We start from the raw sequence: 26,033 nt of genomic DNA, 5'->3' as shown, positions 1-26,033 counted from the left end.
TAACCCTTTGTACCGTTTATTTGAGTAAATCATAGAATCCGGAGTGTCAGTAGGAAGGGATAAGATCTCCTTTAGTGTATTCTTAACGAGTTTATCGGCATATTCCAGAAATCGCCGTGGTATTTTACCTGGAGGAACGCAGAGGAACTGGTAAGTCAACGTAGGGCAGACTGAAGAATTCAGAATTAAAAATTTCTGATCCGGATGAAGCCAGGGACAGGATGATAACGAGCTGAGTTTCTGCTGAAGGAGTGTCATTGATTTCTTGGGATCAAATAACATGGTATCTGCATAATTTAATCCTAAGTATTTGACACATTCATTCCTCAAAGTACATTTAATCTCCATACCTTCTTCGACTGCAATGAGCCCTTCGTTTATTCCTCCTCTTCTGATATTAATATCTTTAGATTTTCAGGGTTTATTGTTAGACCAAGTTCACGAAACCTTTGCAGAGCTAGTTTCATCAGTTCTATTGCAGAGTCTCGGTTTTTCCCTACAATAACCGTATCATCTGCGAAGCGTAATATTGTTAAAGGTTGTAGTCCGTTGGCAAGAGAATAACCATGCATGTCACATAGTTCTTTTCCGCCAATTTCTCGAGAAATGTGATCTGTTGTGAGATTGTATAAAACTGGCTACAATGGGGATTCTTGCATTACGCCACGGCGTAATTTAATGCGATTCGTTATCTTGAAATTGGCCTGGATCTGAGTTGTAATATTCTTCTGAAGCTTACAAATTATATTGCTCAGTTGCCTGGTGCAGTTGACGAAGCTAACGTTTTCCTTAAGTGTAAATTGCCCACGTTGTCGAAAGTCTTGCTTATGTCTAGGAAGACCAGAGTAACATCCTGTTTGTTATGTTTACAGTATTATTTGTCAAAGCGACTGAAATACTCCCACCCGATTCGAGATAGTCTCCCAAGCGCTAATACACAGGCGAAAAAATATCCAAACACCATGAAATAAAGAATGGAGAATGGTGAAATTTTGACAACATGTTTGTCGAGGTAATATATTTCATTGATTGAAGGTACAAGACTACAGGTTAATATTCGAGCAAGAAAAGCCATCTCAAATGTGCCATGCCGGTCCATTAATAACCGCGGTATTCGCCTGGCTGTTGAATGTAGGAATGCAAACGTGCATGCATTGTGTCGTACAGGTGCCGGATGTCAATTTGTGGGATGGAGTTTCTTGCCTGTTGCAGTTGGTCAGTTAATACAGGGACGGCTAATGCCGGTTGTGGATGACGCTGAAGTTGTCGTCCAATGATGTCTCATACGTACTCAATTGGGGACGGATCGGGGGGGTCATGCAGATCAAGGCAACATGTCGACATACTGTAGAGCACGTTGGGTTACAACAGCGGCATGGAGGCGTCCATTATCCTGTTGGAAAACACCCCCAGGAATGCTATCCATGAATGGCAGCACAACAGATCGAGTCTGCAATCAGGATGCTTGGGATAACTTTAAGAGTGCTCCTGTTTTCATAAAAAATTGCTCCCCAGACCAGATCTCCCGGTGTAGGTCCAGTGCGTCGACGCTACAGACAGGTGGAGTGCAGGCGCTCACCTGACTTCCATCTAACCAACACACGGCCATCACTGGTACCAAAGCAGAACCGGCTTTCATCGGAAGTCCAAGGGACCTCCACCCTATCCTGCAATGAGCTCTCGCTTGACACCACTGAAGTCCCAGACAGTGGAAGTTTGGGGTAAATGAAATGCGAGCCGTAGGGCGTCTGGCTCGGAGCTGTCCTTCATGTAACCGATTTCGAACGGTTCATTGTGTTACTGCAGTGCCAACTGCCACCCGAATTGCTGCTGCAGACACAGTCCGCTGCGCCACAGCCATACGCCGAGCACGGCGGTCCTCCCTGTCGGTGGTGCCACGGGGACGTCCGGAGCCCGGTCTTCTTGCGAGCGTACCTTCTCGTGACCCCTGCTACCAGCACGCATGCACAGTGGAGACATTTCTGCCAAGTCGTTCTGCAATAGCGCGGAAGGAAAATCCACCTTCACCAAGCCCTATTACACGGCCTCGTTAAACCGCAGTGAGCTGTTGATACTGGCCTCTTCGTCGTCGTAAAGGCATTCATGACCCACTCATAGTCACTATTTACAGCCCGTATTTAAAGAAAACCTGATGTACAACATCATAGGATCGCTTCTAGAGCCACGTTACTGCGATCTGCGGGAAATTTGAATCAACGTCATCTTTGAGATATATAAATACGCCTACCAACGTTCGTTAGTCTAGCCCAGTCCCTTCTTGGTGTTCGGGTACTTTCTTCCGCCAGTGTGGATTCAACTGTTCAACGTGAAAGAATAACTAAATAACTCTACATACCGTGGAAGATTCGTATCTAAGATACATTTCCGTTCCATATTTATCGCCCTTTCAACTGCACACTGGGGCTACTATCGCAAATCTTACACATTTGGTATTGTTCATTCATGCATAGAGGAATCACAATAAATATTTCAGATAAATGCCTCTGCTGGAGAGGCGTAGTGTTTACAATGCACTATATCTCCTGGTATGGGCTAGAATAAGTATGTTACTTTCACTGATCTGTTTCAGTCCCATCCTTGGCTTTGACAATATAAATTGACTGCGGAATGTGTGATGCTAGTAATGCCGTTCCTTTACGCAGCCAGCCCCTGTTATGAATGGTATGAAAATATCGCTCATAGGGTCGGTTGGTGCATGCATTTCTGTGGGATTGGCAGAATGTTATGTAATAGCAACGACTGGCACGGTTTGGAAAGCAGCGGGAAACTACCTCACTCCTCGTTTCTCTAGTATTCCTCTTCAGTGATGCCTAGGCTATCTATAACAGTTGTTGTTGGAGCTGTGGAGGAGCAAACTAGCCTCGGGGCTGAATACCCAACATACACAACAGAAAGCAACCTGTGGCTTTTGGGATATAACCGTTACCAGAAATCTTACCAATTCCAGCTGCTCTGCTGGCTTAAAACTTTAGTACAATTTCGTACTTTATTATCAAAAGTAAATTTCAGTACTTCGCCAGTATTAGCCATCTCCTCAACCTGAACATTATCCTTATATCCAACTATCTTTACCTCCTACTGACTGAATACGTCTGCCTTCTGTAAGTCCTCTCTTACACTCCTCCCTTGCCCTTCATGATCCCTGGAATGCCCCTCCTGGAACATGTTTCTGCCTGGAACTACCTATATATATCCTTCAAGTTGTCCTTAAAATTCGTATGACTTACCAATTATGTTTGCCAACATGTTATCCCAGTTAGTTCCTTAAACCTATCCATACTTCCGCAACCACTCCGAACTCTATTTTTCTAAGCTGCTCCGCCTTCTTAATCTCTATATTTCTCTGTTATAATATAACAGGTCTTTAGCATACCTTGCCACTTTTAAAGGCACTTGCCTGTTTTCACACTCCTCAGCAACTGCATTAAACCCATCTCATAGGCTATTTATATTGTTATTTACTATTTTTCACTGATCATAATTGCTTTTTAAAAACTCCACCATGCCTCTCTTTTCAACTATATGGTATCGCCTAATAACCTTACTTTTACAACCTTCCTTTCACTCTCATTTATTTTTAATTACTACAAAAACAGCTTCATGATCACTTAAACTGCCTATTATTTCAGTTTACGTATAGAGCTCATCGGTTTTTTTGCACCCACGTTTAGAATATACTTCTTTCTAGTTCGTTGCATCATTTTCTGATTCTGCTGTCCTTACCAGATTAACTTTTTCACCATTTCTTGGTCATGTTTCTGTTATTTGCATTCCCTTCCCAGTTAACATTTGGTGAACTGAGATCACCTGATACAATCACGTTCCTTTCTGAGTCGTTTCCCGTATAGTTGATTGCCTTATCAAACAATTTTGGGTTTTCATCCCTTCCAGGTCTGTACATCTCAAAAATAACAAGTTGCCTATTATTTGCAGAGATGAACCCTACACCTAGAACATCACACCTCTCGTCCTTAACATTTTCGTAGCTTACAAATTCTTCCACGAGTATGAATACTCCTCATCCTACCGTTCCTATTCTATATCTTATATCTATGATAAACACTCCACACCTATCGGTGTCGGTGCGACGTGAAACAACTTGTAAAACGTAATAATTTTACCACATTTCTTTCTATTACATTTATTTTTAACTACGACTAAGACTAAGAACAATTATACCGGGCGAGTTGGTCGTGCGGTTAGGAGCGCGCAGCTGTGAGCTCGCATCCGGGAGATAGTGGGTTCCAACCCCACTGTCGGCAGCCCTGAAGATGGTTTCCGTGGTTTCCCATTTTCACACCAGGCAAATGCTGGGGCTGTACAATAATGAAGGCCACGGCCGCTTCCTTCTCATTCCTAGGCCTTTTCTGTCCCATCGTCGTCATATGACCTATCTGTATCTTTTTTTTTTTGCTAGGGGCTTTACGTCGCACCGACACAGATAGGTCTTATGGCGACGATGGGATAGGAAAGGCCTAGGAGTTGGAAGGAAGCGGCCGTGGCCTTAATTAAGGTAAAGCCCCAGCATTTGCCTGGTGTGAAAATGGGAAACCACGGAAAACCATTTTCAGGGCTGCCGATAGTGGGATTCGAACCTACTATCTCCCGGATGCAAGCTCACAGCCGCGTGCCTCTACACGCACGGCCAACTCGCCCGGTCCTATCTGTATCGGTGCGACGTAAAGTAACTAGCAAAATAAAAAATAGATCACTTATACCCTGTCGATCTTCTACTGAATGGGTGTTGGAACGTTTTTGATACCCTGGAGATGAATGACACTTTGATTCACGTGAACAATGTTAGCAACGTCAATTTGTCTCATGTTCTGTTGCATCAACGTGATAATTTCGATGCGAAATGCCATAGACTACAAACTACATACGTTTTGGTTCCGTCCCTGAAGGGAACCTCCTAGATGGTGAAGATGTATCTCAGGCCAGGGAGATTTAATACGGCGAAGGAGAATTTTTGAGAAGGTTAGGAAGTTGGCGGCCGTGGCCTGTACCCAATTATCCCGGCATTCTCCTTAATGCAGGCGAATGTAAAAGTACAGAAAATCATTCTCAGGAAAGCCGACGGTGGGAACCAGAGCCTCTCCCATCTCCCGAATGCAGAGGTGTAAAGTCACGGTAGAATCGTGGTCACTCGTCCTCTTCTCGGTCAGTAGGTCGATGCGCAGAGCTGTCGGAACACGAACCAGCCGTGGCAACTTGGAGGCTGAAGCCTACTCTTCAAACGCCGACCTTGCCATAGACAGCGTATGACGAGATATTTTAGTGCACAGTAGCACAGTAGTGCTGGGAAAGGAAGCAGCCCTCCGAGTGATTGACTCGGTTGTAGCAATTGAAGCACTCCACCGGTATTCCCCGGTGCTACTGTGGAGGATGGTGGAAGTATACGGAAAACGGCGGAATAAACGAAGCCAAAGGGCTCTAACATTCCGACATTCAGTTGCTTCTTGTGACGAATGAACTTTCTGGCACTGGTAACTCGACTGTGTATGTAATGCCACTGAAACTTGGGAACATTTTTCGTTGCAGAATGCGATGAGATGAAATCTTCTAAATGCAAATTATGTGCTCATAGTTTTTCAGCGGGAAGTGCCTCATCTAATTTATTACATCATTGACAAAGAAATCATAATCAATGTTTGAAAGTAAGAACTGACTGTTGGGAAGGCTCCCGGCTTCAAAAAATGTAGCCCCGCACACACCTCCAGAGAAAGCTTAATCTGCCCGACGATTGGCGATTGACCCCACACGGCCCCGACAATTAACCGCTGCACAGCTTAGGCCTTCCGCCATGGAGACCGAAACACCGCCCACCCCTTCACACACCGTGTCATATACCGTTGAACGCTCCCCAATTTCGGAATTCAAATGCCCCTCAAAAAGAACCGATCACTTCAGACTCAGTATGACACTCAATCTGTTCTTCTTATGAACCCCTCCACGGAGTACCGTTCCCATCACACCATCTTCTCAACCCAATGGGGACATTGCCCACAGCAGCAGCCCCCTCCCCGCTTTGCCCGAACATTCACCAAGCTCACACTCCACCGGTGCAACGCGTGTGGGGATTCTCATCCCACGCACGCCCGACTCTGAAAAGCTCGATCCACGCCTCTCCCAAACTATCCGGAAATGGTTGCCCCTTACGCACCATTGACATAGCTACGACCCCTACCTGCTCACTATTCCCTCCACCCACCATTGAAGACATGGTAAACTTTATCACCACATCCATGTACAATATACACTATTACCACGGTCCGCTCGTCCTTGGCCACCTCCAAGCAGCTGCAAATCAGCAGTTTTTGTTCAATTAATCATTACGTTTTGAGTTGTGACTAATTTAACGATTCCGCCGCGTTGTTACCTTTCAATTCACCTAGCAACTGAACGGTTGGTGAGGAAAGAAGCACATTTCTAGCATGGGAGTTCAGTTATTACTGCCTGTAGACAGTACAATTCTGATTTATTTTTAATGCATCAAAAGCGTTCGTCACATCGATGACACTATGATACTAAAATTCATAAAGGAATCTTTCCTCTATACTGAGGGTAAAGTAAGCGAAGAAAGTGTTAAGTAAAATAATATAAATATTGTTTGGACAGCAACGTGTACTAATAAAAGATGAGCAAAAATGGTGTGTCAACTGAGAAAGCTAGTTATGAAATCAGTTGTTTACAGGTCAAGCACTGCAGACCCTTCAATGAAGGCTCCTTAGTTAAGGAATAGTCCGGCTCCATAGCTAAATGGCCTTTGGTCACATGGGTCCCGGGTTCGATTCCCGGCAGGGTCGGAAATTTTGACCATAATTGGTTAATGAATATTGAATTTTCACGACCTCATTGTAATCGAAACCGACTTTCAACCTATTAGGTCGTGTTACGTACATTTAGTACGTGTTGAAGAGATGTTAAGTACAGAACAAAAATGGCCAGCCGGACACCAGTGGGATCCGAACCCACAACCTCCCGAATTCGCGTCGGTTGCTCTACCAATTGAGCTATGGTGGCCTAGGCCATCTTTGTTCTGTTGGAAAGGATCTAAGCTACAGGTCTGGTGTCCGGCTGGCCATTTTTGTTCTGTACTTAACATCTCTTCAACACGTACTAAATGTACGTAACACGACCTAATAGGTTGAAAGTCGGTTTCGATTACAATGAGGTAGTGAAAATTCAATATTCATTGACTTGGCCCTCAACGGGCAACTTACACGCACTCTACAGTGTGATGGTAGTAGTACCAGACCTGTAGCTCAGATCCTTTCCAACAGAACAAAGATGGCCTAGGCCACCATAGCTCAATTGGTAGAGCAACCGACGCGAAATCGGGAGGTTGTGGGTTCGGATCCCACTGGTGTCCGGCTGGCCATTTTTGTTCTGTACTTAACATCTCTTCAACACGTACTAAATGTACGTAACACGACCTAATAGGTTGAAGGTCAGTTTCGATGATAATTGGTTAATTCCCCTGGCACGGTGATTGGGTGTATGTGTCGTATTCATTATCATTTCATCCTCATCACGACGAGCAGGTCATCTAAGGGAGTCAAATCAAAAGACCTGCACCTGGCGAGCCGAAGTACTCGGACAAATCCCGGCACTAAAAGCTATACGCCATTTCATTTCAGTTAAGGAATTCATGTCTGGAAATATGAAATTGCTCTAATAAATGGTGTGGTCACGAAACACAAAGAATTATATTATGTCGGTGTGTTTCAATAGTGCGTGACCAGTAGAACGATATTCAATATGTGGTACAGTTTTTGTGCTGTTTCTTCAAGCCTGAGACTAGAAGGAAACACGAAAATGCTGAAAATATTTTTTACATTTTTTCCACGATTTAAAATGTCATAACCTCTTTAAAAAATAAAACGTTTTTCAGAGGCTCGTAGTTGTGACTACAGTCGACGTTCGTGAGGTAATAGGCAAACGAAAGGAATTTGCAACAACACTAGAAAGAAAAGTTGAAACATGAATATTGGGACAATTCAAAGTCAATCGACTATGTGCTCAAAACTATGAACCTCGTTTGATTGAGAAGCATTTATCACTGTCAGTTCACTCATTCTGGGCACTGAATTTAAAGGGCCATAACATACTAAACGAGGGTTTTTTACCTGTGTTTGATGTTCTTAGAAATGAAAGGTAAGCATGTATCCCCTCTAACGAATTCATCACATACATCCATCTAGTCGATATAATAAGCCATATGAACTTAAACACCAAACTACAATTGAGAGAGCAAGTTATTGCTAGCATTCAAGCGATAGAACCCACCAGGCTGTTGAAACTCGGCCTTCAGTACAAGTATTAAGATTTTTTTTTCCTTTTTTAAAAATAATGTCTTCTAAATCATAGCACGGTACAGTACCATATCACATTACAAAATATTCTTGGAAGAAACTACCAGTTATGTCTAGCGTATTGGCCGAACGGTCAGCGTAGTGTCTTCGTTTCTGGGGACACCCGGTGCGATTCTCTGTCCGGTCGGGGGATTTGAATCTTAAATGGTTTATTCCCTTGGTTAAGGGTCTGTGTGATTGTGCTGTTCCCTACATCCCTGGAACTCAGATACCACATACAACATTACTCTCCACCACAATAACACGCAGTTTCCTATACACGGCAGAGGCCGCTCTACTCATCGGGGCGTCTGCCTTACAAGGACTGAGCCAGATTATCAATGGCCACACGAATTTATTATTATTGTTATATGCAACAATAGGGAAGCATAATTACAGTAATTGGAGTAGCTCATATTTCTGAGTTTGTTGGACCTAATGAAGCATAAATACAGAACATATTTTTACACTCACTTCACGACTTGCAATCTCATGACATACTTGAGATGATGATTCTCCACTCCGTACGTTGGACAACTTTTCTTTGTTATACAGGATGTGTTCAGGAATTGCAAGCATTTAAAACTGTACTCGTAGAAGTATGACGTAGCAAAAGTTTTGGGCAATGCAATTTTGAAATATATCATTGCCGTTCGGGATGAAGTATAACTTGATGGTTGGGACCTAAGTAGGACGTAAGTCACCAGTAGGTACCATTATTACGTTCATCCGTATGCTCTAAGGATTCATTTTCGTAGTTTCTATATAATAGGTATGAGAATGATTACACGAATAGTTCGAAGTATTCAGACAGTGAGAAAGGATGAAATCTTCACTCTTAAATCCGTGATTATCTCTGTTGTCATAGTCGGTATGGTAAAAATGTATAAGACAAAAATTGTCCGAAATAACGTTCTCTATAACCTTTCGTATATGACATTTTATCGATTAGACCATAAATAACGAGAACGACATTTTAGGCCTTCCCCTAAACTACCATTTCCTAGTATTGGAGACCCGTGAGAAGGCTGAAGTCATAGCCGACGTACTGGAGGCGGCTTTCACGCTGAACGATGACCTGTCGGACCCTGAATTCATACGGCGAATAGAAGCAAACGTCGAGGCATTTCTCACCAATGCACCGAGACCAGAGGTTACAAGACTAATATCCACTAAGTAAAATGGATTATTGATCACCTTAACTTCAAAAATACGCCAGGCCCGAACGAAATCACTTATGTAGTCCTTAAGAAATTAAACAGAAAAGCCTTTTCAATGGTCACCGATATTTTCAATGCCACGCTCGGGTTTCAATACTTCCCTGAACAATGTAAACTAGTGAAAACACTGGTAGACGGGAAACCAGGGAAAGACAAATCGGACCCTTACAAATATCGCCCAATTAGTCTCCTAGACGTATCACCAAGGTATTCGAGATAATTCTGCTGAAAAGACTCGTAGCCACAGCAAGGAAAAGGGGAACAATCCGGAACGAAAATTTAGGATTCCGTAACGGGCATTCCTCCAAGCAACTCCTTGTGAGGTTCCTTGAGCACGCAACCACCGGGTTTAACAAGCGAGGGGACACGGGCACAGTTTTCCTAGACATGAAAAAGGCCTTCGATAAAGCAGAGCACGAAGTCCTGTTGGCTAAACTGATAGATTACGAGTTCCATGCAGGATACGTATGACTTATCAAGTTACATCTAGAACAAAAGGCAATTTCAAGTAGACGCACACAACGCACTGGCAAGTACACAACATATCGGAACAGGCGTAGCTCAAGACTTACTTACCGATCTGATCCTGTTTGTCGTCTATACAAACGATATGCCGACAGCGGAGCGCACTAGCACATACCTCTACGCGAATGATACTGCCATATCAGTCCAACACCCTCGACTTACGAGGACCCGAAAGAGGCTATACACGCTAGAAACATGGCTCACTAAATGGGGCATTAAAGTCAACGTAGATAAGTGTCAAGCAGTCATTTTCACACAAAAAGACAGATGTACACACAAGCCTGCGAACATCAAACCTCTGACGCTATTAACAAACAAGTAATGTTACATAAAAAAGCTAAGTATCTAGGGGTAATCCTAGACAAAAAGCCTACTATTGCACATCACGTCGGAGATATCAGGCGGAAATTACACAAACGACTTGTCAAACTGTATTCAATACTGAACAGTAGATCCAGTATCAATAGTAAGACAGCCAAGCAAACTTTGATAGTTTTGAAAACTACAAAAGAAGTGTCTACGAGCGGCAGCGAAGCTCCCTTACGAAATGGCTCAAAGGAACCTTCACGCCTTAACAAACACCCGCTTTATAAGGCACCACATAAAGAAAACACTACGAAAGTAGGCCAAGTCGTCGGGTAACGAGAACAGTCCTTTACTCAGCCCCCTTTCTTTCTCTAGGCACCTAACCCACAAAATTATTGCTGCAGCGACGCGAGTGAGGAAAAGGCAGCTCACAGTCCAAGAAAGAGACATACAATAATTACATCTGATTGGCCCATTGAGACAAAAGAATGGAAACCAAAGCCCACACTCCATTTTCATGTTTTGTAATTATTGTTACTGTACTTTGGAATCGTACTTATTCCTGCGTGTTTCTTTATACATTCAACTTTTAGAATGGAAATGACTTGAGTGACACCACCGCAACACCGGGATATTCAAGTGAAAAAGTAAAAGAACACGATGGAAAGATAGACCCAGCATTCTTGCCGGCTTGGCTGATAGTATTCCCTTCTCCGCATACGGAGACTTAGCACCAAGGAACACTGGCTGCTGTACAGTGGAACTTACCTTTCCACACGTCATTGAACCCGCGCATGGAATCCCGCAGTGCCAATATGGCTGATCCACCTAATATACGAACATTGCATGCACTGCATGAAAATGGACATGACCAGCGCATAATACATACTCACCAACATAACCTGGAATCTTCCAGCCCCCATCCTTGCATGTGCTATCTACAACATGTCAGGTTTTACGTGTACGCATATTTCTATTTCTGCCTATGTGGCTTTGTCCTAACACTTACCAACCGATTACACCGCTATGATAACTCATCACCTCATCTGGCCTGGTAGCATGCTTAGCATGGGGACAGGCATAATACTTCCTTAAGTATCACTTACTCCCAATCCTCTCTGCTATCTCTTTCTCACCTTAGAATTAACACCATGTCGGAGGCGACCTAAATTGTGCTGACGGGTTTAGGGACTTTCGCCACAAACCAGCTCGTCACCGGTACAACGCGTCTCAGTTAAATTGTCGCATGATATGACTGGCCACGCGGAATATTTAGCCACAGTTCCTAACTCGTTTCATGTGGTAAATTCAGACACAGTTACTAAAGAACTATTGAGAATTGATTATGGATATACAAACTGGCTGCTAATTGTCAGAAATGTTAAATGAAATTACCCGCCAAGTTGTGACGTATTGCACGAAGACAGTCCAGAAAATTATGGCGTTCTACGTACCTTGAGACTATCCCTGTGTACCGTATCTGGGTTCCTTTTTTTTTGGTGAATGTCCAGTTTCCAGTCTTTCAGCATATTGTTGTACTCTTGACCACTCAGTTAGCAGAAGTTCTAGAACAGGGTATAGAAAAGGGTGAGGTTTCCCCATTAAGATAATGAGCCTCCTATGCCAAGCCTCGTAACTATTAATAATTTTTGGAAGGTTTTGTAAAGTTCGTTGATAAAAATTCCGAGTGCTAGGAGGAAGCATTGGTCATTGTCTTCCCCTCGCAAGTTTTCTTCTTGTATCTTCAAGGTAGTAGAATATAGACAAAAGGTCATCGTCAACAGTCACTTGGAGATCTTCGAATACCTCTACGACGTCTTCCTCTGAAGCAAATGCTAGTCCTATCAAGGAATGGAATATAGCCCGCATATCTGTACTTTCTTCAACTCAGTATACTTTGCTGACTCTATCAGATTGTAGACGTCTCCAAAACATGGTCCAGATAAAAAAAGGCAACCTGAAATATTTGTTCATGGAAATGCAGAGGAGAGAGTGTTTATCATCATTAACTCATCGTGTACGTGTAGACGGTCCAGTTCTCGCCCAAGTGTTCAAAACACTGAAAAGCAACTCGTAACAGCGTTTGCTTTTTATGTGCATGGGAGCCAACATAATTCGAAACCAATGACCCCGCAAGTTCACGTGTATTGCATAAAGTTGTAAAAAATATTTCGTGTGAACCTGAATGTACCATCCATAATTCAATAGTTGCTCTGATGCAATATTTATAGCTGTTTGTTGCTTGCCAATATTAGCATATTCTCATCCGCATCGGGATACGACCCGTTGGCTGAATGGTCAGCGTACCGGCCTTCGGTTCAGAGGGTCCCGGGTTCGATTCCAGTCCGGGTCGGGGATTTTAGCCTTCATTGGTTAATTCCAGTTGCCCGGGGGCTGGGTGTTTGTGCTGTCCCCAACATCCCTGCAACTCTCACACCACACATAACACTATACTCCACCACAACAACACGTAGTTACCTACACATGGCAGAAGCCGCCCAACCTCACCGGACGGTCTGCCTTACAAGGGCTGCATTCGGCTAGCAATAGCCACACGAAATTAAATTAAATCCGCACCGGGACCGAAATGGAGTAGCCATCTCCGTCCATCTGCAGTTACTTTGTGTTTTTCACCATTGTCTAGCAGATCGTGAATGGATTTTGGCTCTGATGGCAAATAGGATTTACGGTCGTTATGTAATGCCCTTACAGAGATTCGGCTTTTGGTAATTGAATGGATGCACGAAAAACAGGCTAACCGTATAATTGGTGAAAATTGAGTAAGGTGCTACCACCAACTCTTAATGATATAAACTGCATTTACTGAAGTGGGCTACCGGAATATAAACACCTCGGAAGTCTCACATCCTTCCCTGTAGTATTAGGGCTCTACGTCATCCGTCACACTTCCTCCTGAAATAAAAGCCTGGAAGAGAGGTAGCACTGAGAAGTGCTATTTAACTATGCTCTAAGTGTGTACTTAAAAGTACACAACTAGTTGCAATGCTCTCCTGGAAAAGTCCCCCTGTGGGTGGGGGTGGTAGAATAACACCCACGGTATCCCCTGCCTGTCGTAGGAGGCGACTAACAGGGGCCCCAGGGGCTCTGAATTTTGGAGCGTGGGTTGGTGACCACGGGGCCCATAGCTGAGTCCTGGCATTGCTTCCACTTACTTGTGCCAGGCTCCTCACTTTCATCTATCCTGTCCGACCTCTCTTGGTCAACTCTTGTTCTTTTCCGACCCCGAAGCTATTAGGTTTGCGAGGGTTAGGGAGTCTTTCATTTTCACGCCCTTCGTGGCCCTTATCTTCCTTTGGCCGATATCTTCATTTTTCGAAGTGTCGGATCCCTTCAATTCTTCCCTCTGATTAGTGTTATACAGAGGATGATTGCCGAGTTGTACTTCCTCTTAAAACAATAATCACCACCACCACCATCCTGGAAAAGTACTGATACGTACAGGTCGTCTGGCTTGCACATGATAAATACTGATAAACCTGACGAGGAAAGTGACAAGGTGGGAAGCATTTAAGATCTTCCTCCAATGCTGTCAACTTGCTTCTCACCAAAGTTGTGATTCTTGTGGGAGCCCCCGAAGCCCACTCCCCCAGCGTGGCGATTGTCACAGGTATCCGGAATAGTCGTCACAGACTTTTCGTCAAACATTACGAACAGGTCACCACCGTCGTCACATATTGCAAACTGGTCACCACCCACAGTTGTCACACAAAAATAACTGGCCACACTAGCCACACATTAATAACCGGCATAACTTGTCACTGTTAATTAATCGTATCATTAGCATAGCATTTTAGTTTCGTTGCTATGGATTTGGAAATGTTAAAAATTCAGAGTACCTCTACGAAGTCAACATCAAGAGTAATGACTGAAGAAATTCTGTTTTCAGAAACCCAGCTGAATGCAGGAAAGTTATTATAAAGTGATTTTTGAACACGAAACGTAAAAAAAAAAAGGTTCAGTTTGGCGATGCGATACACTTGTTGAGTGTAACGCCAGAGTGACGTTGTCCTATGACAGGCTCAGAGTGATTAAATAACCTTCAGAGCTTATAAATCATGCCTCAGATTGGAAAAGAGAGCACGCAACGGAATGTGTCGAAAATGTGAATCATTTGCCACTACTTCTAGGGAAACAACATCTGTAATACTGCAAAACTGTCAACGTGTATACAGTGAGAAAAATGTCTAATTGAATGGATGCACGTAAAAACGGGCTAACAATCATCTTTTTAAATTGGAGGAATAAATTAACATATTCTTAAAATTTTATCTGAAAGAAGGAGCTTTATTTTTAACATTCGCGAACATGTTTTACCATTTTATCGATAATCACAAGAGGGGTGGAATAAATTATGTTCAGATGCAGCCACTTAATCATAATTCAGCCCATTGAAGGTTCCGCAAATAATAACTGGTGGTCGTCATGTGGTAGGTGTCGGGGGACTTGAAATAAGGTACTGTCCCATCATTTGTCTGGAGACAATGAGGAAAACCCCAGGGTAAAACAACACTCATGATAGCTGCTCTTAGCACCGGGATTCGAAACTTGGATCTCTGAACGTCGCAGCTCCTCAGTGTTCTCATGGAGCATAAATAAATACGCTGAGCTTCGGAAGTGAATAGAACCAAATATTGGGCTAGAACATGAAAACACTAAATTCTTTTGCTATTTTTCACAGATAGTATCAACTTTTGCACATATTTACATTCTCCACCCAAGCTTTCATTTTTCCCTCAGTTCACCTCTGTAAGTGATATAAGAAACACCATTAACCGTATTCGTTCTTTTTTTTTGCTTTCTCTTTCCTAGTTATTGACATTCTTTTTATGCGTTGTGTAACTCCCACTGGTAGAAACCTGATCACATAAATTGTCATCACCTTGAAAAGCAGAAGCCATCTTTACTTGGTTTGTAAACAGACAATATGGCCAATAAGAAATAATACATTTCCGTATAACACTTCATCATTTATATTAATTTATTTAATAGAATACTCTTCAAAGGCAATGCATTATTAAAATGAAAATAATATCTGCATTTTGATTCCATTTTGAATTAACATTGTGCTAAAACGCTATTTGCTTTACGTCGCACCGACACAGATAGGTCTTATGGCGACGATGGGATAGGAAAGGCCTAGGAATGGGAAGGAAGCGGCCGTGGCCTTAATTAAGGTACAGCCCCAGCATTTACCTGCTGCGAAAACGGGAAACCACGGAAAACCATCTTCAGGGATGCCGACAGTGGGGCTCGAACCCACTATCTCCCGAATACTGGATACTGGCTGCACTTAAGCGACTGCAGCTATCGAGCTCGGTGTACTAAAACGGACATGTATTATGGACTACCAAATCAGTTAGCCCGATTTTGCAATTCTGTCAAGATGATTTAGATATCCCAAGAACTTCGAAGCCTTGTATTTCTTTGTATGGTGTGAGACTTCTAGGGGTTTATATTCCGGGATCAGCACGTAGACCCATTTAAGCCAAGTTTACTTATGTACTACAAGACGGAGCTCCCGAGCCACGTAGGGAGAAACGTGATCATCGACCCCTACGCTACCAGCCTGAGGATTGGTGCAGGACGTCCCCGACTACCTACATCGAGAGCTTCATGCCAGGAGTCCTAATTATTAGGCATAAGGAAGTCAAGCGCCTCAATGATATTTAGGCATGTCTGCCTATAATGTTCCAGATTATGTGACTCCCAGCGCCGGCCAGAAGTCACAGCCGAAGACCACCGCCACGGCGCAGACCGCCAAGAGAAACAAGGGGCAGAGGAGCAAGTCGATTGGTAGCGACTTGTGCCTTCCAGCTTCATTGGAGGCCACGTATCCGAGCACTGATGTGGGCAAGGACGCATCCTGGCTTGGGGACTGTGCGACCAAGACCGAGCGGCCAGGTTCCGCCAAATGGATGCAGACTCAGATATTGCGGCCATGAACAATCAACCAAGTCGGCCGCGCAGGATATTCCAAAGTCAGCATGGGCCAACCAGGAAGGATCTGTCACACGTGTGCATTCGAGGACGGCGCCCCGGACGGTAAATGGAAGCACGGCAATAGGAAAGGACTCCCCCGGCGATCCGAGGCTGCTACTTATGCCCGGCCTGATAGCGCCTGCTTCACGATGAAGGTATCAGTGTGTGATCCCCGGGCCAAGGCAAATACTAAGGTGCCAACATCCGCCGACGCTGCCACCAACCAGGAAATCAGGCAAATCAGCGGGACTACCTGCCGCACCGCGGTCTCCTGGCCGGGAGGAGGGCTAGGGCCAGGACGAGGCTTCCTCCCCCGACGAGAAGAGACCGACGTCGGGACAACGACGCCGGCCCCATACCAGGAAGAAGAAACCGTCGGCCCAACGGGAGAGGGCCACCCAGCCACAGCCCAGGACTGCTCCCAGGATGGCAGTCGAACGAGGAACCAGTCAGCAGAGGATCTCGAAGGGAAGCGGCAGTCACATGAGGCTAAAACGTCCTCCTCTGCAGCTCTTGCAGTGTTTCCGCTGTATGAAGAGGGGCTACCGACAGTGTAGCTGCAGGCTACAGGTACGCTGCAATCGCTTTTTTCTGGTAATCAACACCACGCAGCCTGAACGGCACCTAGGGAAGCGCCGGTGTTCGCCAAGAGCGCGGGGCCGATCCGGCCTCCCACTGTATTTTCCCAGTTTAGAAAGCCATGGCTCTGACAGAGAGGAAGGAGGCCCGTCGCCTTGTGCCCACTCCCTCCAGTAGACCCTCGCCTCGGCGCTTGGGGCCGCATTCTCTGGGATCGGAGACTGGGTAACAGGGAACCCAAGTGGACCAAGCTGCCCAGCAGGTCCTAGGACACATTGTACTACAGAAAGTAAATTCTCGGAAATCAATGCATTTGGACAGTTCCCGTAGTGCCGTGGCCCCACATTATGTACTTGAAACATCAAACTTTTTAAAGGTACTTACAAAGTGGACATCAATATTCATTATGTAACATTGGAAAAGGGAGATATTATATATTCATGAAATGCAAAAAAGGAAATCTTGATATTTTGAGATATTTTCCTCTTTCCGTATCCAAGGAAGAAGGTGTAATTAAAGCACTGGGTAATTTCTCTAAACAGAGTTTTCTTGAAACCTATATTTCGATATTAATTTAAATTCACTTACTAGTTATTAACCATATTTTGAACTTAAAATGTTTAAGATAAATAAAAGTTTGAATATTTCAGAATTTCTATTTCAAAATTTTCTTTACCATAATGATCGCCTTGAATGGTATCTGCCTCATTTCATTGCTTTCTAAAAATATCCTCGGACATTTCTTTAAATTGTTTTGGAATACCAGGTCTTGAATATGTAACTAAAATGTCGATTTTTGGTTATTAACATTTCCATTTTAAGCTCCATTTATGGATATTTAGTTCATTGACATGAATGTTATGTATGAGCTCTTTTACAAAATTGAGCAATATTTTAGTAATACCAGAATAAATCAATAATTTCCCCAAGAACGATTAAACAATGCGAATTATGAAGGGAAGTGTTTCAAGAAATAATGTTTCTGGTAACTGACTGTTACATTTCTCGTTACACGGGGAAATTTGCTCGTAAAATTCCACTAAGTCGCTGCACCATGATGACAAAGTGAATATTCAGAGAGCCTTATCAATAAAATAAATTGGGAAATACCTTCATATTAAAACGTAATTATGAGAATAGCTTCTGTTCACTTGAAAACTACACCTTTCCTCTGAGCATCCCCTAACTAAACCATTTTTTTCCTGAGTAATGATAATGAGTGCTCTTACCTAAAGAAGAAATGAGGTTACCAAATATCTGACCAAATTCGTAGATCATATAAAAGATGCCGAAGAATCTGACAACGATGATCTCGGTACTAGCTGCCGTGAGACGTGCGTAGACATCTGCGACAACACAGAGGTAAATACACTGTGCGCACCAAAAAGGACCTCCACCCAGGCCCACCAGAACAGCTGTAGGAGTAACAGTGTAGTACGTCGGGTAGAACTGAGCAGCGATGTAAGGCATGTACGAAATAAAAGATGCTATCAATGCTCCCTTGCAGCCAATCCGTCTAAACACACAGAAAATTCAACCAATAGTAAGGAAAATATGAGTTCAAACCATAACTGGTTCGATGACACACTTAATTTTCTAAGACCTTACATAGAAATATCTTGCTTATGCTCTATACTAAAGGAAACATTTGAAATTTCGCTAATATTTTACCATTAAATAAATATGAATTGATTGAATAAAGATGGTTACAGGATAAAAGTGCTAAACTGAATCAGTTATCATGAATATTAACCTACCCTACTTTCACTGAACAGGTGATATAATCTTTCATAATCACACTGTTAACAAAATACATTTAGCCACGTCTGGCAGATACCTTGTGGTGTGTAGTTCTTCATCGTAATCTTCTATTGAGACTGACATGTTGCTGAGTCGGTGTGAAATGAATCGGAATGTTGAAAATTAGGTTTTGTGAAGTGGTTTTTGTACTTGTTTTGCTGACTCAGACATGTCTTATAGCGACGATAAGATGAGAAAGTGCTAGGGCTGAGAAGGAAGTGACCGCGGTCTTAACATTAAGGTACCGGTACATCCCCAAATTTGTCTGTTGTGGAAACGGAAAACCACGGAAAATCATCTTCATGGCTGCTGAAAATGAGGCTCCAGCCCACTATTTCCCGAATGCAAGCTCGCGGCTACTTGATGCAGACCACGTAGCCAACTTGTTCGGTCCATATAGAATGAGACAGTTTTATTCAGTGATGGCTTCAAATATTTCTTTTTCTCAGGTCATCATATAACAGTCAAAACTACTTGGTTTACAATTATATGTGATTTACATTCAAATAGGACAGTATACAGTTCTTGAGGACTATATTGATGGTAGCATGTATTTCAAGAATAAACCACTTCAAATCGTGATCCTTCAACGTAAGCCTACGTATATTTAATGATCTTAACAAAGAGTTAGCCTTCACCTCACAAAATTTCCAGTTTTAACAATTACAGCGCGTGTTATATCACGGACCAGATAGAGATGAAGTAACATTAAAATTCCTAAACTAATTGCGGTTACCCAGAGCATAATATTTTCCCTGGTCTTCCTTACAATTACTCCATGTCTGGTCACTGGCCATCAACTTCCAGTTCGATGTCCACATAAGTATTGACTGGTGTACTATCAGATAGGTAAGAAAAACAAAAAGCGTTAATATTAAACATCAAAGACTTTTCTTTATAATTCACACAGAGTTGAAAAAAATGAGTATTACAAACGAGGGACATGTAGGCTATTTTGTTTGACAAGTAAGTGTTACTCGTCCTCAATGTCCACCACTTACTCCCGTTCTCCTGATACAGGGTGGGGAGTGAAATGAGATAAATGGCTTGTGTACAAATAATTAATTTCGGCTCCAATTATGGATGCTGATGTGAGATTTGATACCAGATACTGTGGACTGAGCGCTAAGAATTATAGGTAAAACCAGATTCGAAATAACTAACGAATATCTCCGTGTTCCCACTCAAAGTAGACTGCCCATAACTTCTCGTGTTTCATGTTTTAGATTTCATGGCTAATAATAATTTCGTGTGGCTATTTCTAGCTCAGTGCAGCCCTTGCAAGGCAGACCCTCCGATGAAGGTGGGCGGCATCTGCCATGTATAGGTAACTGCGTGTTATTGTGGTGGAGGATAGTGTTATGTGTGGTGTGTGAGTTGCAGGTAGTTGGGGACAGCGCAAGCACCCAGCCCTCTTGCCATTGGAATTAACCAATGAAGGTTAAAATCCCCGACCCGGCCGGGAATCGAACCCGGGACCCTCTGAACCGAAGGCCAGTACGCTGAACATTCAGCCAACAAGTCGAACGATTTCATGGCTATGACTATGACTATGGCTATGAGCGACTATGTCATTAATGTGTTAATTTCAGAAGGATTTTCTTGAATATATTTTTAAAAAGTCAACTTTGACAAACGAGTGTTAATTATTTTTAACTCTTTGATTGTTACAACGCCGTCCGACTCATTGCCTTAGGTTCAGAGGGTTCGATTCGTGGCCGGGTCTGGGTTTTTAATCTTCATTGGTTAATTCCAATGGCCCGGGGACTGGGTATTTGTACTGTCCCCAACATCCCTGCAACTAACACGCCACACATAACACTATTCACCATTACAATAACACGCAGTTACCTACAAATGGCAGATGCCGCCCACCCTCATCGGAGGGTCTGCCTTATAAGGGCTGCACACAGCTAGAAATAGCCACCCAAAATGATGATGTCACAAAACTTAAATAACGTTCACAGACGACGTTATATGACTGAAACTACTAAGAAACAGTTGATTCTATATTACTTCCCGGATAGAGTGAAGAAGAACTTTGCAATCGGGCTTCAAAATAACTGCACTATACTTTTTATGTTATCATTGTTGTAGTATGATTATGTCAAATTTTGTATAAGCTCCTCTTTTTGCTATAATTTACTGTAATTCACAAATACATTTCTCTGATTTTCTTGTAAATCAAATAAGTGAACTTGGTCGGGAGTTGCGTTAACAGAGAATAATTGGTTTACAGATGATATTAGCATGATTTATCAATCTACAGAGTGGATTCGTTTTATACCTGTGAACTTGAGTTAATAGAATAGTGCCGAGCGAATTGCTGTGAGGTTTGGGTCACTTAGCTGCCAGCTTGCATTCAGGAGTTAGTGAATTAGAACCCCACTGTCGGCACACCTAAGGATGGTTTTCCGTGGTATCCAATTTCACACCAGAAAAATGTTGGGGCTGTAATGTAATTAAGGCTCCCTTTCCACTCCTAGCCCCCTTTCCCATCCCATAGTCGCTATAAGAGCTAAGACCTGCCTGTGCCGGTGCGACTTAATGCAAATTGAAAAAAAAAAGGAAGAAAAAGAAAGAAAAAATGGAATATAATGTAACATACTATATGCAATCTTCCATAGTGTGGAACTCATGTGATTAATAATTTATGCTACACTGTATTCAGAGGCACTCACGCAGGACTCATCTTCCGCAGGGCGCACAACATACGAGTGGCTTAAATTAAATTTCATCATTTCTATCTTTAGAAGACGGTTGACCACTATGTCTTAAGCCCTGATATGGAGTAATAAATCTAGTAAATACCTAAACATCCTCAATGGAAATATTTTCACTAATTACTATCCATAAAATAGTATGTATTTATTGCAATACTCACTTTATAAGTATAGATGGTAGGAATATTGTTGAGAGGATGAGACTTGCATATACCGCTGCTAAAGATACAGTCCCAAGTCCTTCAGCAGCATTGATGGAACTCTGAAGATTGGTGGCACCTACGAAGGCAGTAAAGTGAATCATGAATGCCATACTTATACACACTACGTTTCGGAGAATTCTCCACTTCTCATCAGGACCATACTCAAATTCCGAACTCATTTTACTTCCATCGTCTCGCGGACATTTCGATAATGAATTCACAGACTTTAACTCACTGCCTTGTCCTTGCGTACCGTTCGCTGAGGAATCTACGTTTACATTACTTGTAACCATCTTTGTTAAGGACGGAGTTACAGATTTACAGTTTCTTCCAATTCTATATTCTGGGTGAACTTTATTTTCCTCCTCCTGATCAGTCCTATTCTCTGATCTTGAAGATTCCGAAGGCTGCTTGACATGTGTGCTACCAGATTTTACACTGAATTCATTATAAGAAGTTTCCTCAAGGCCTTTGACCTCTACGTCACTTTTAGTTAATTTCAAATGACCGTGTTCAGCAGTGGAGCATTCCGTGTTCTGTGATACGTTTTCAACTAAAGACAAATTTAAATCTTTTACTCCTTTCTCAGAATATCCTTCTTCTGTAAACTATTACCCGGTACTTCCTTCATTTGTAACTAATAATTTTTTGAACATAAATTACGTACGTTCGTCAGCAACTCAGATTTCGTTTATTTTCCTGCAGAAGAAGTTTATTTTAGCATCCTTCTTAACATGAAATTTCACGAGAGGGACTTTCAAGTTTGGCTGAAAGTTCTATTGATTTAATTAATCACTGAAATCTTAAATATTTGCTTCAAGTTTAGGTGCAAAACCATTATGTCAACTTATCGCGCACGAAGACATTCTTGTCGATTTCCACTCTTCTCATGTGACTAAAGAACAGTTATATAAATATTTCTGTAGAATAATGTTGTACTAATTCCACTGACGAATCGAGAAAGTGAAAATCAATTCTCTTGAAACCATTTAAAATCACAGAATATTTCGTCTGAGCTTCTCATTAAAAATATCACTGCTTTCACTAGTAAGTCCTTGGTAACTGAGGTCTATATTCCCGTACCAGTTAGACTGATACTAATCTTTTGCAGCAGCATATTGCAAGTAGACTGACATTGAAGCCTACTTAGTGAGGAGCCAACAGTTCAAGGGCGGACAGGGCCTAACATCACAATAATTGTGCTCAGCTGCTCATTTGTCAGGGATCAAGTAGAGGCACCTTATTTATGTGCTGTCACAGTCATGCTTCTGTCACATGAGCAGACTAGAACAGGTCCCACACTTCCTTATTACTATCATAAATGGTAAGCTATCGAAAACATCGGGACCGGCTAAGTAGCATAGATGGTTAGGCGCTTATTTAAAAAAAAGTTCGTGTGGCTATTTCTAGCCGGGTGCAGCCTTTGTAAGACAGACCCTCCGATGAGGGTGCGCGGCATCTGCCATGTGTAGGTAACTGCGTGTTATTGTGGTGGAGCATAGTGTTATGTGTGGTGTGTGAGTTGCAGGGATGTTACGGTCAGAACAAATCCCCAGCCCCCGAGCCATTGGAATTAACCAATGAAGGTTAAAATCCCCGACCCGCCCGGGAATCGAACCCGGGCCCCTCCGAACCTAAGGCCAGTACGCTGACCATTCAGCCAACGAGTTGGACGTTAGGTGCTTGCTTCCTATGTTCAAGTATACAGCATCGAACTTCGCCTCTATCAATTTGCCCTTAGAGCAGCATGACTGCGGTAGAACTCCATATAATTTACTGGCATGGAAGTCAGCCTTAGCCAGTCCTTAAATATGGACCCCTATCGCTTTTAAAGTCACGTTAATTGCATATTATTATTATTATTATTATTATTATTATTATTATTATTATTATTATTATTATTATTATTATTATTACCGTATTATTATTAAATGGTCAAATTAAGGTTACTTCATTTAGTTTCATATTAATTTCGTACCGACAAATGGGTTTCTACTGAATTCAGCACATATAAAAGGGATACTGGGTCGTTTAATTATACATGTAGGCCGAATTCTTAATATTTGGAAATTTACAATGCTTATCTCTACATTGTTATGACCATGTTCATATTATTACTTTTTTCTGCTTCCTGGCCTTTTACCAACTTCTTAGGGTCGGCGCAATGCGGTATGTAGATTAAGCCGAGTTTTAGAGCCAGATGCCCTTCCTGATGCCAACGCAATGTGAAGGTGTGTATTCACTATTGCGTATTTCACTGGTGATTTGAAGTGGGATGTGTTCAGTGTAAATGAAGATGTGTATAAAGACAGACGAACACAAATACCCAGCCTTGGCCAGAGCCCTCTGAACCGAAGACCATTACGCTGCCCACTCAGCCAAGGACCCCGACATGATTATACCTATATTAACATACAATAATAAAACACAAGCTCTCGTATTACGTGTGAAATTAAAATTTTTCGTAAGGGAAATGGATGGCTCATACAGATACTGTATAGGTGGGTTATAGGCTAGATGAAATACAGATAAATATATCTTCAATATTTGCTGGAATGAACTTTTAAAACTTAAGTACATGCAAGTTTACATTCAGCGCCCTGTCTACTATGGTGACATAGAGGTTAAATGTTTGACTTTCAGTTACTTTATCTTCAACAGCAAATGATATTCAACTTCATCAAACCAGAGGCTCTACAGTAGCTACTTTTTTTACAAGTTGCTGTACGTCGTACCGACACAGATATGTCTTATGGCGACGATGGGACAGGAAAGAGCTAGGAGTGGGAAGGAAGCAGCCGAGGCCGTAATTAAGGTACAGCCTCAGCATTTGCCTGGTGTGAAAATGGGAAACCAATGAAAACCATCTCCAGGGCTACCTGCAGTGGGGTTCGAACCAACTATCTCCCGAATACTGGATACTGGCCGCACTTAAGCGACTGCAACTATCAAGCTCGGCACTCTCCAGTAGACGAAGCGTTCCAAACATACATTTTAGCAGAGAAAGGTCAGCTCTTCCGCATGTTACTCGTAACAGTTTGTAGAACGTGGTTCCTCAGTAGTGTAATTCAAACCTTTACCGACACTAAGGTGTTCAGACATTTGGTAACCAATCTGAACAGCTTCCTCCTCTGTCTGTACTAATGATAGTTAAAGCGTCAAGTCTGTATGGCCGAACACCGTGGTTAGCTACTTCAATTCCATTGGTGGAAAGATAATTCACTATCAGAATGTTAGCCGTTAAGGTATGGGAGGCTGTGTTATGGACTACAATTTCCAATTTCTAGATTGCGTGTCATAAGCCTGGATTTACATCTAACCATCTGCTCAACTTTCTCATGAATTGAATGCATATGACATTGCTGATGGTGATTAATCCGTCGGATGGAGACATTAAGCCTTCATCAGACCCCTTAGTGTTATTCGGCAAGAGTAGGCCATAGTTGACAGCAAGTTTCACCTCTCCCTACATCTATACCACTATAATCACTAGACCTCGAATTTTAGGCAAAAACGATTTTTTCCTGAAGATATAACTTAAAATAAAATTGTATTTACGCGTTTCATATTGAATCCTACCATATATGCTTCAATTTATTTATTACAACACTGTGGCATAGTTTTATTCAAGTGTTCAATATAGTCACAGAGAATGAAGGCAGGAACCCTGGATGGCCTTGCCATAGGCTGTGAGAACCCCGTAGCGCTCCGGTAGGAACGAATTCCTCTAGTTGGACCTGAGCCGCAAGCCGTGATCTCAATCACGTAGACCCCATAGCCGCTTACCCACGCGGACAGGAAGCTTTGGATGGGGTGAGATTTGAACGAGGGGATACACCGAACATTAATCATAGATTGACAAACTCCTCTTTTCCAGGGCTGCTATCACCTGAATTTTAATCAATTAATTCGCCACTAAGCTATATACTACAGATCCGACACCACACGTAGTTAAGATGATAATTTTAGAGTAACAGGGGCTGATATAACTATTTATTTGTGCTATGCAGAGATATATGCGTATTAACGTGAGCAGCCTTTGGCATCTGGCGAACTCTCACAAAGGAAGAGGGTTTGTTTTTCCGTACATCTCCTTGGAGCCGGAGATCTGGCGAGACTATAAAGGCTGGGTAGACAAGGGAAGCGCTCTTCTATTGCATTTGGAACGGTGATAGTGAGATGACGTGACCGCGAGCCGATAAGTCAATAGCTTCGTGAAGTTTCTGTTAGACTTGTACTAAAATCGTTGTGATTAGCTCACAAGAGCTACTGACGGTCTGCACTTATAAGTAATATCCAGCG

The 26,033-nt window shown here is 42.6% G+C and overlaps 1 protein-coding gene and 1 non-coding gene across 2 annotated transcripts in view; one reads left to right on the top strand and one right to left on the bottom strand.

The window, feature by feature from the left end:
* LOC136864464 (UNC93-like protein) overlaps positions 1-22,880 on the bottom strand; it is a 41,620-nt gene extending 18,740 nt beyond the window's left edge. The window contains exons 1-2 of the mRNA XM_067141482.2: positions 21,690-22,880; positions 18,235-18,521 (exon numbers count right to left, since the gene is read on the bottom strand). Of these exons, the coding sequence (XP_066997583.2) occupies positions 18,235-18,521; positions 21,690-22,024 (622 nt within the window). The 5' untranslated portion in view covers positions 22,025-22,880. The remainder of the gene's footprint in view (positions 1-18,234; positions 18,522-21,689) is intronic.
* Positions 7,321-7,397, top strand: TRNAS-CGA (transfer RNA serine (anticodon UGA)). The gene has a single exon. It is a non-coding gene; the product is annotated as a tRNA-Ser (tRNA).
* Positions 22,881-26,033: the final 3,153 nt, after the last annotated feature.

This window comes from Anabrus simplex, chromosome 2 (assembly GCF_040414725.1).
Source record: "Anabrus simplex isolate iqAnaSimp1 chromosome 2, ASM4041472v1, whole genome shotgun sequence".
Taxonomy (NCBI): domain Eukaryota; kingdom Metazoa; phylum Arthropoda; class Insecta; order Orthoptera; family Tettigoniidae; genus Anabrus; species Anabrus simplex.
The sequence above is the reverse complement of the archived record's forward strand: the minus strand, read 5'-3'. Positions and strand labels throughout refer to the sequence as shown.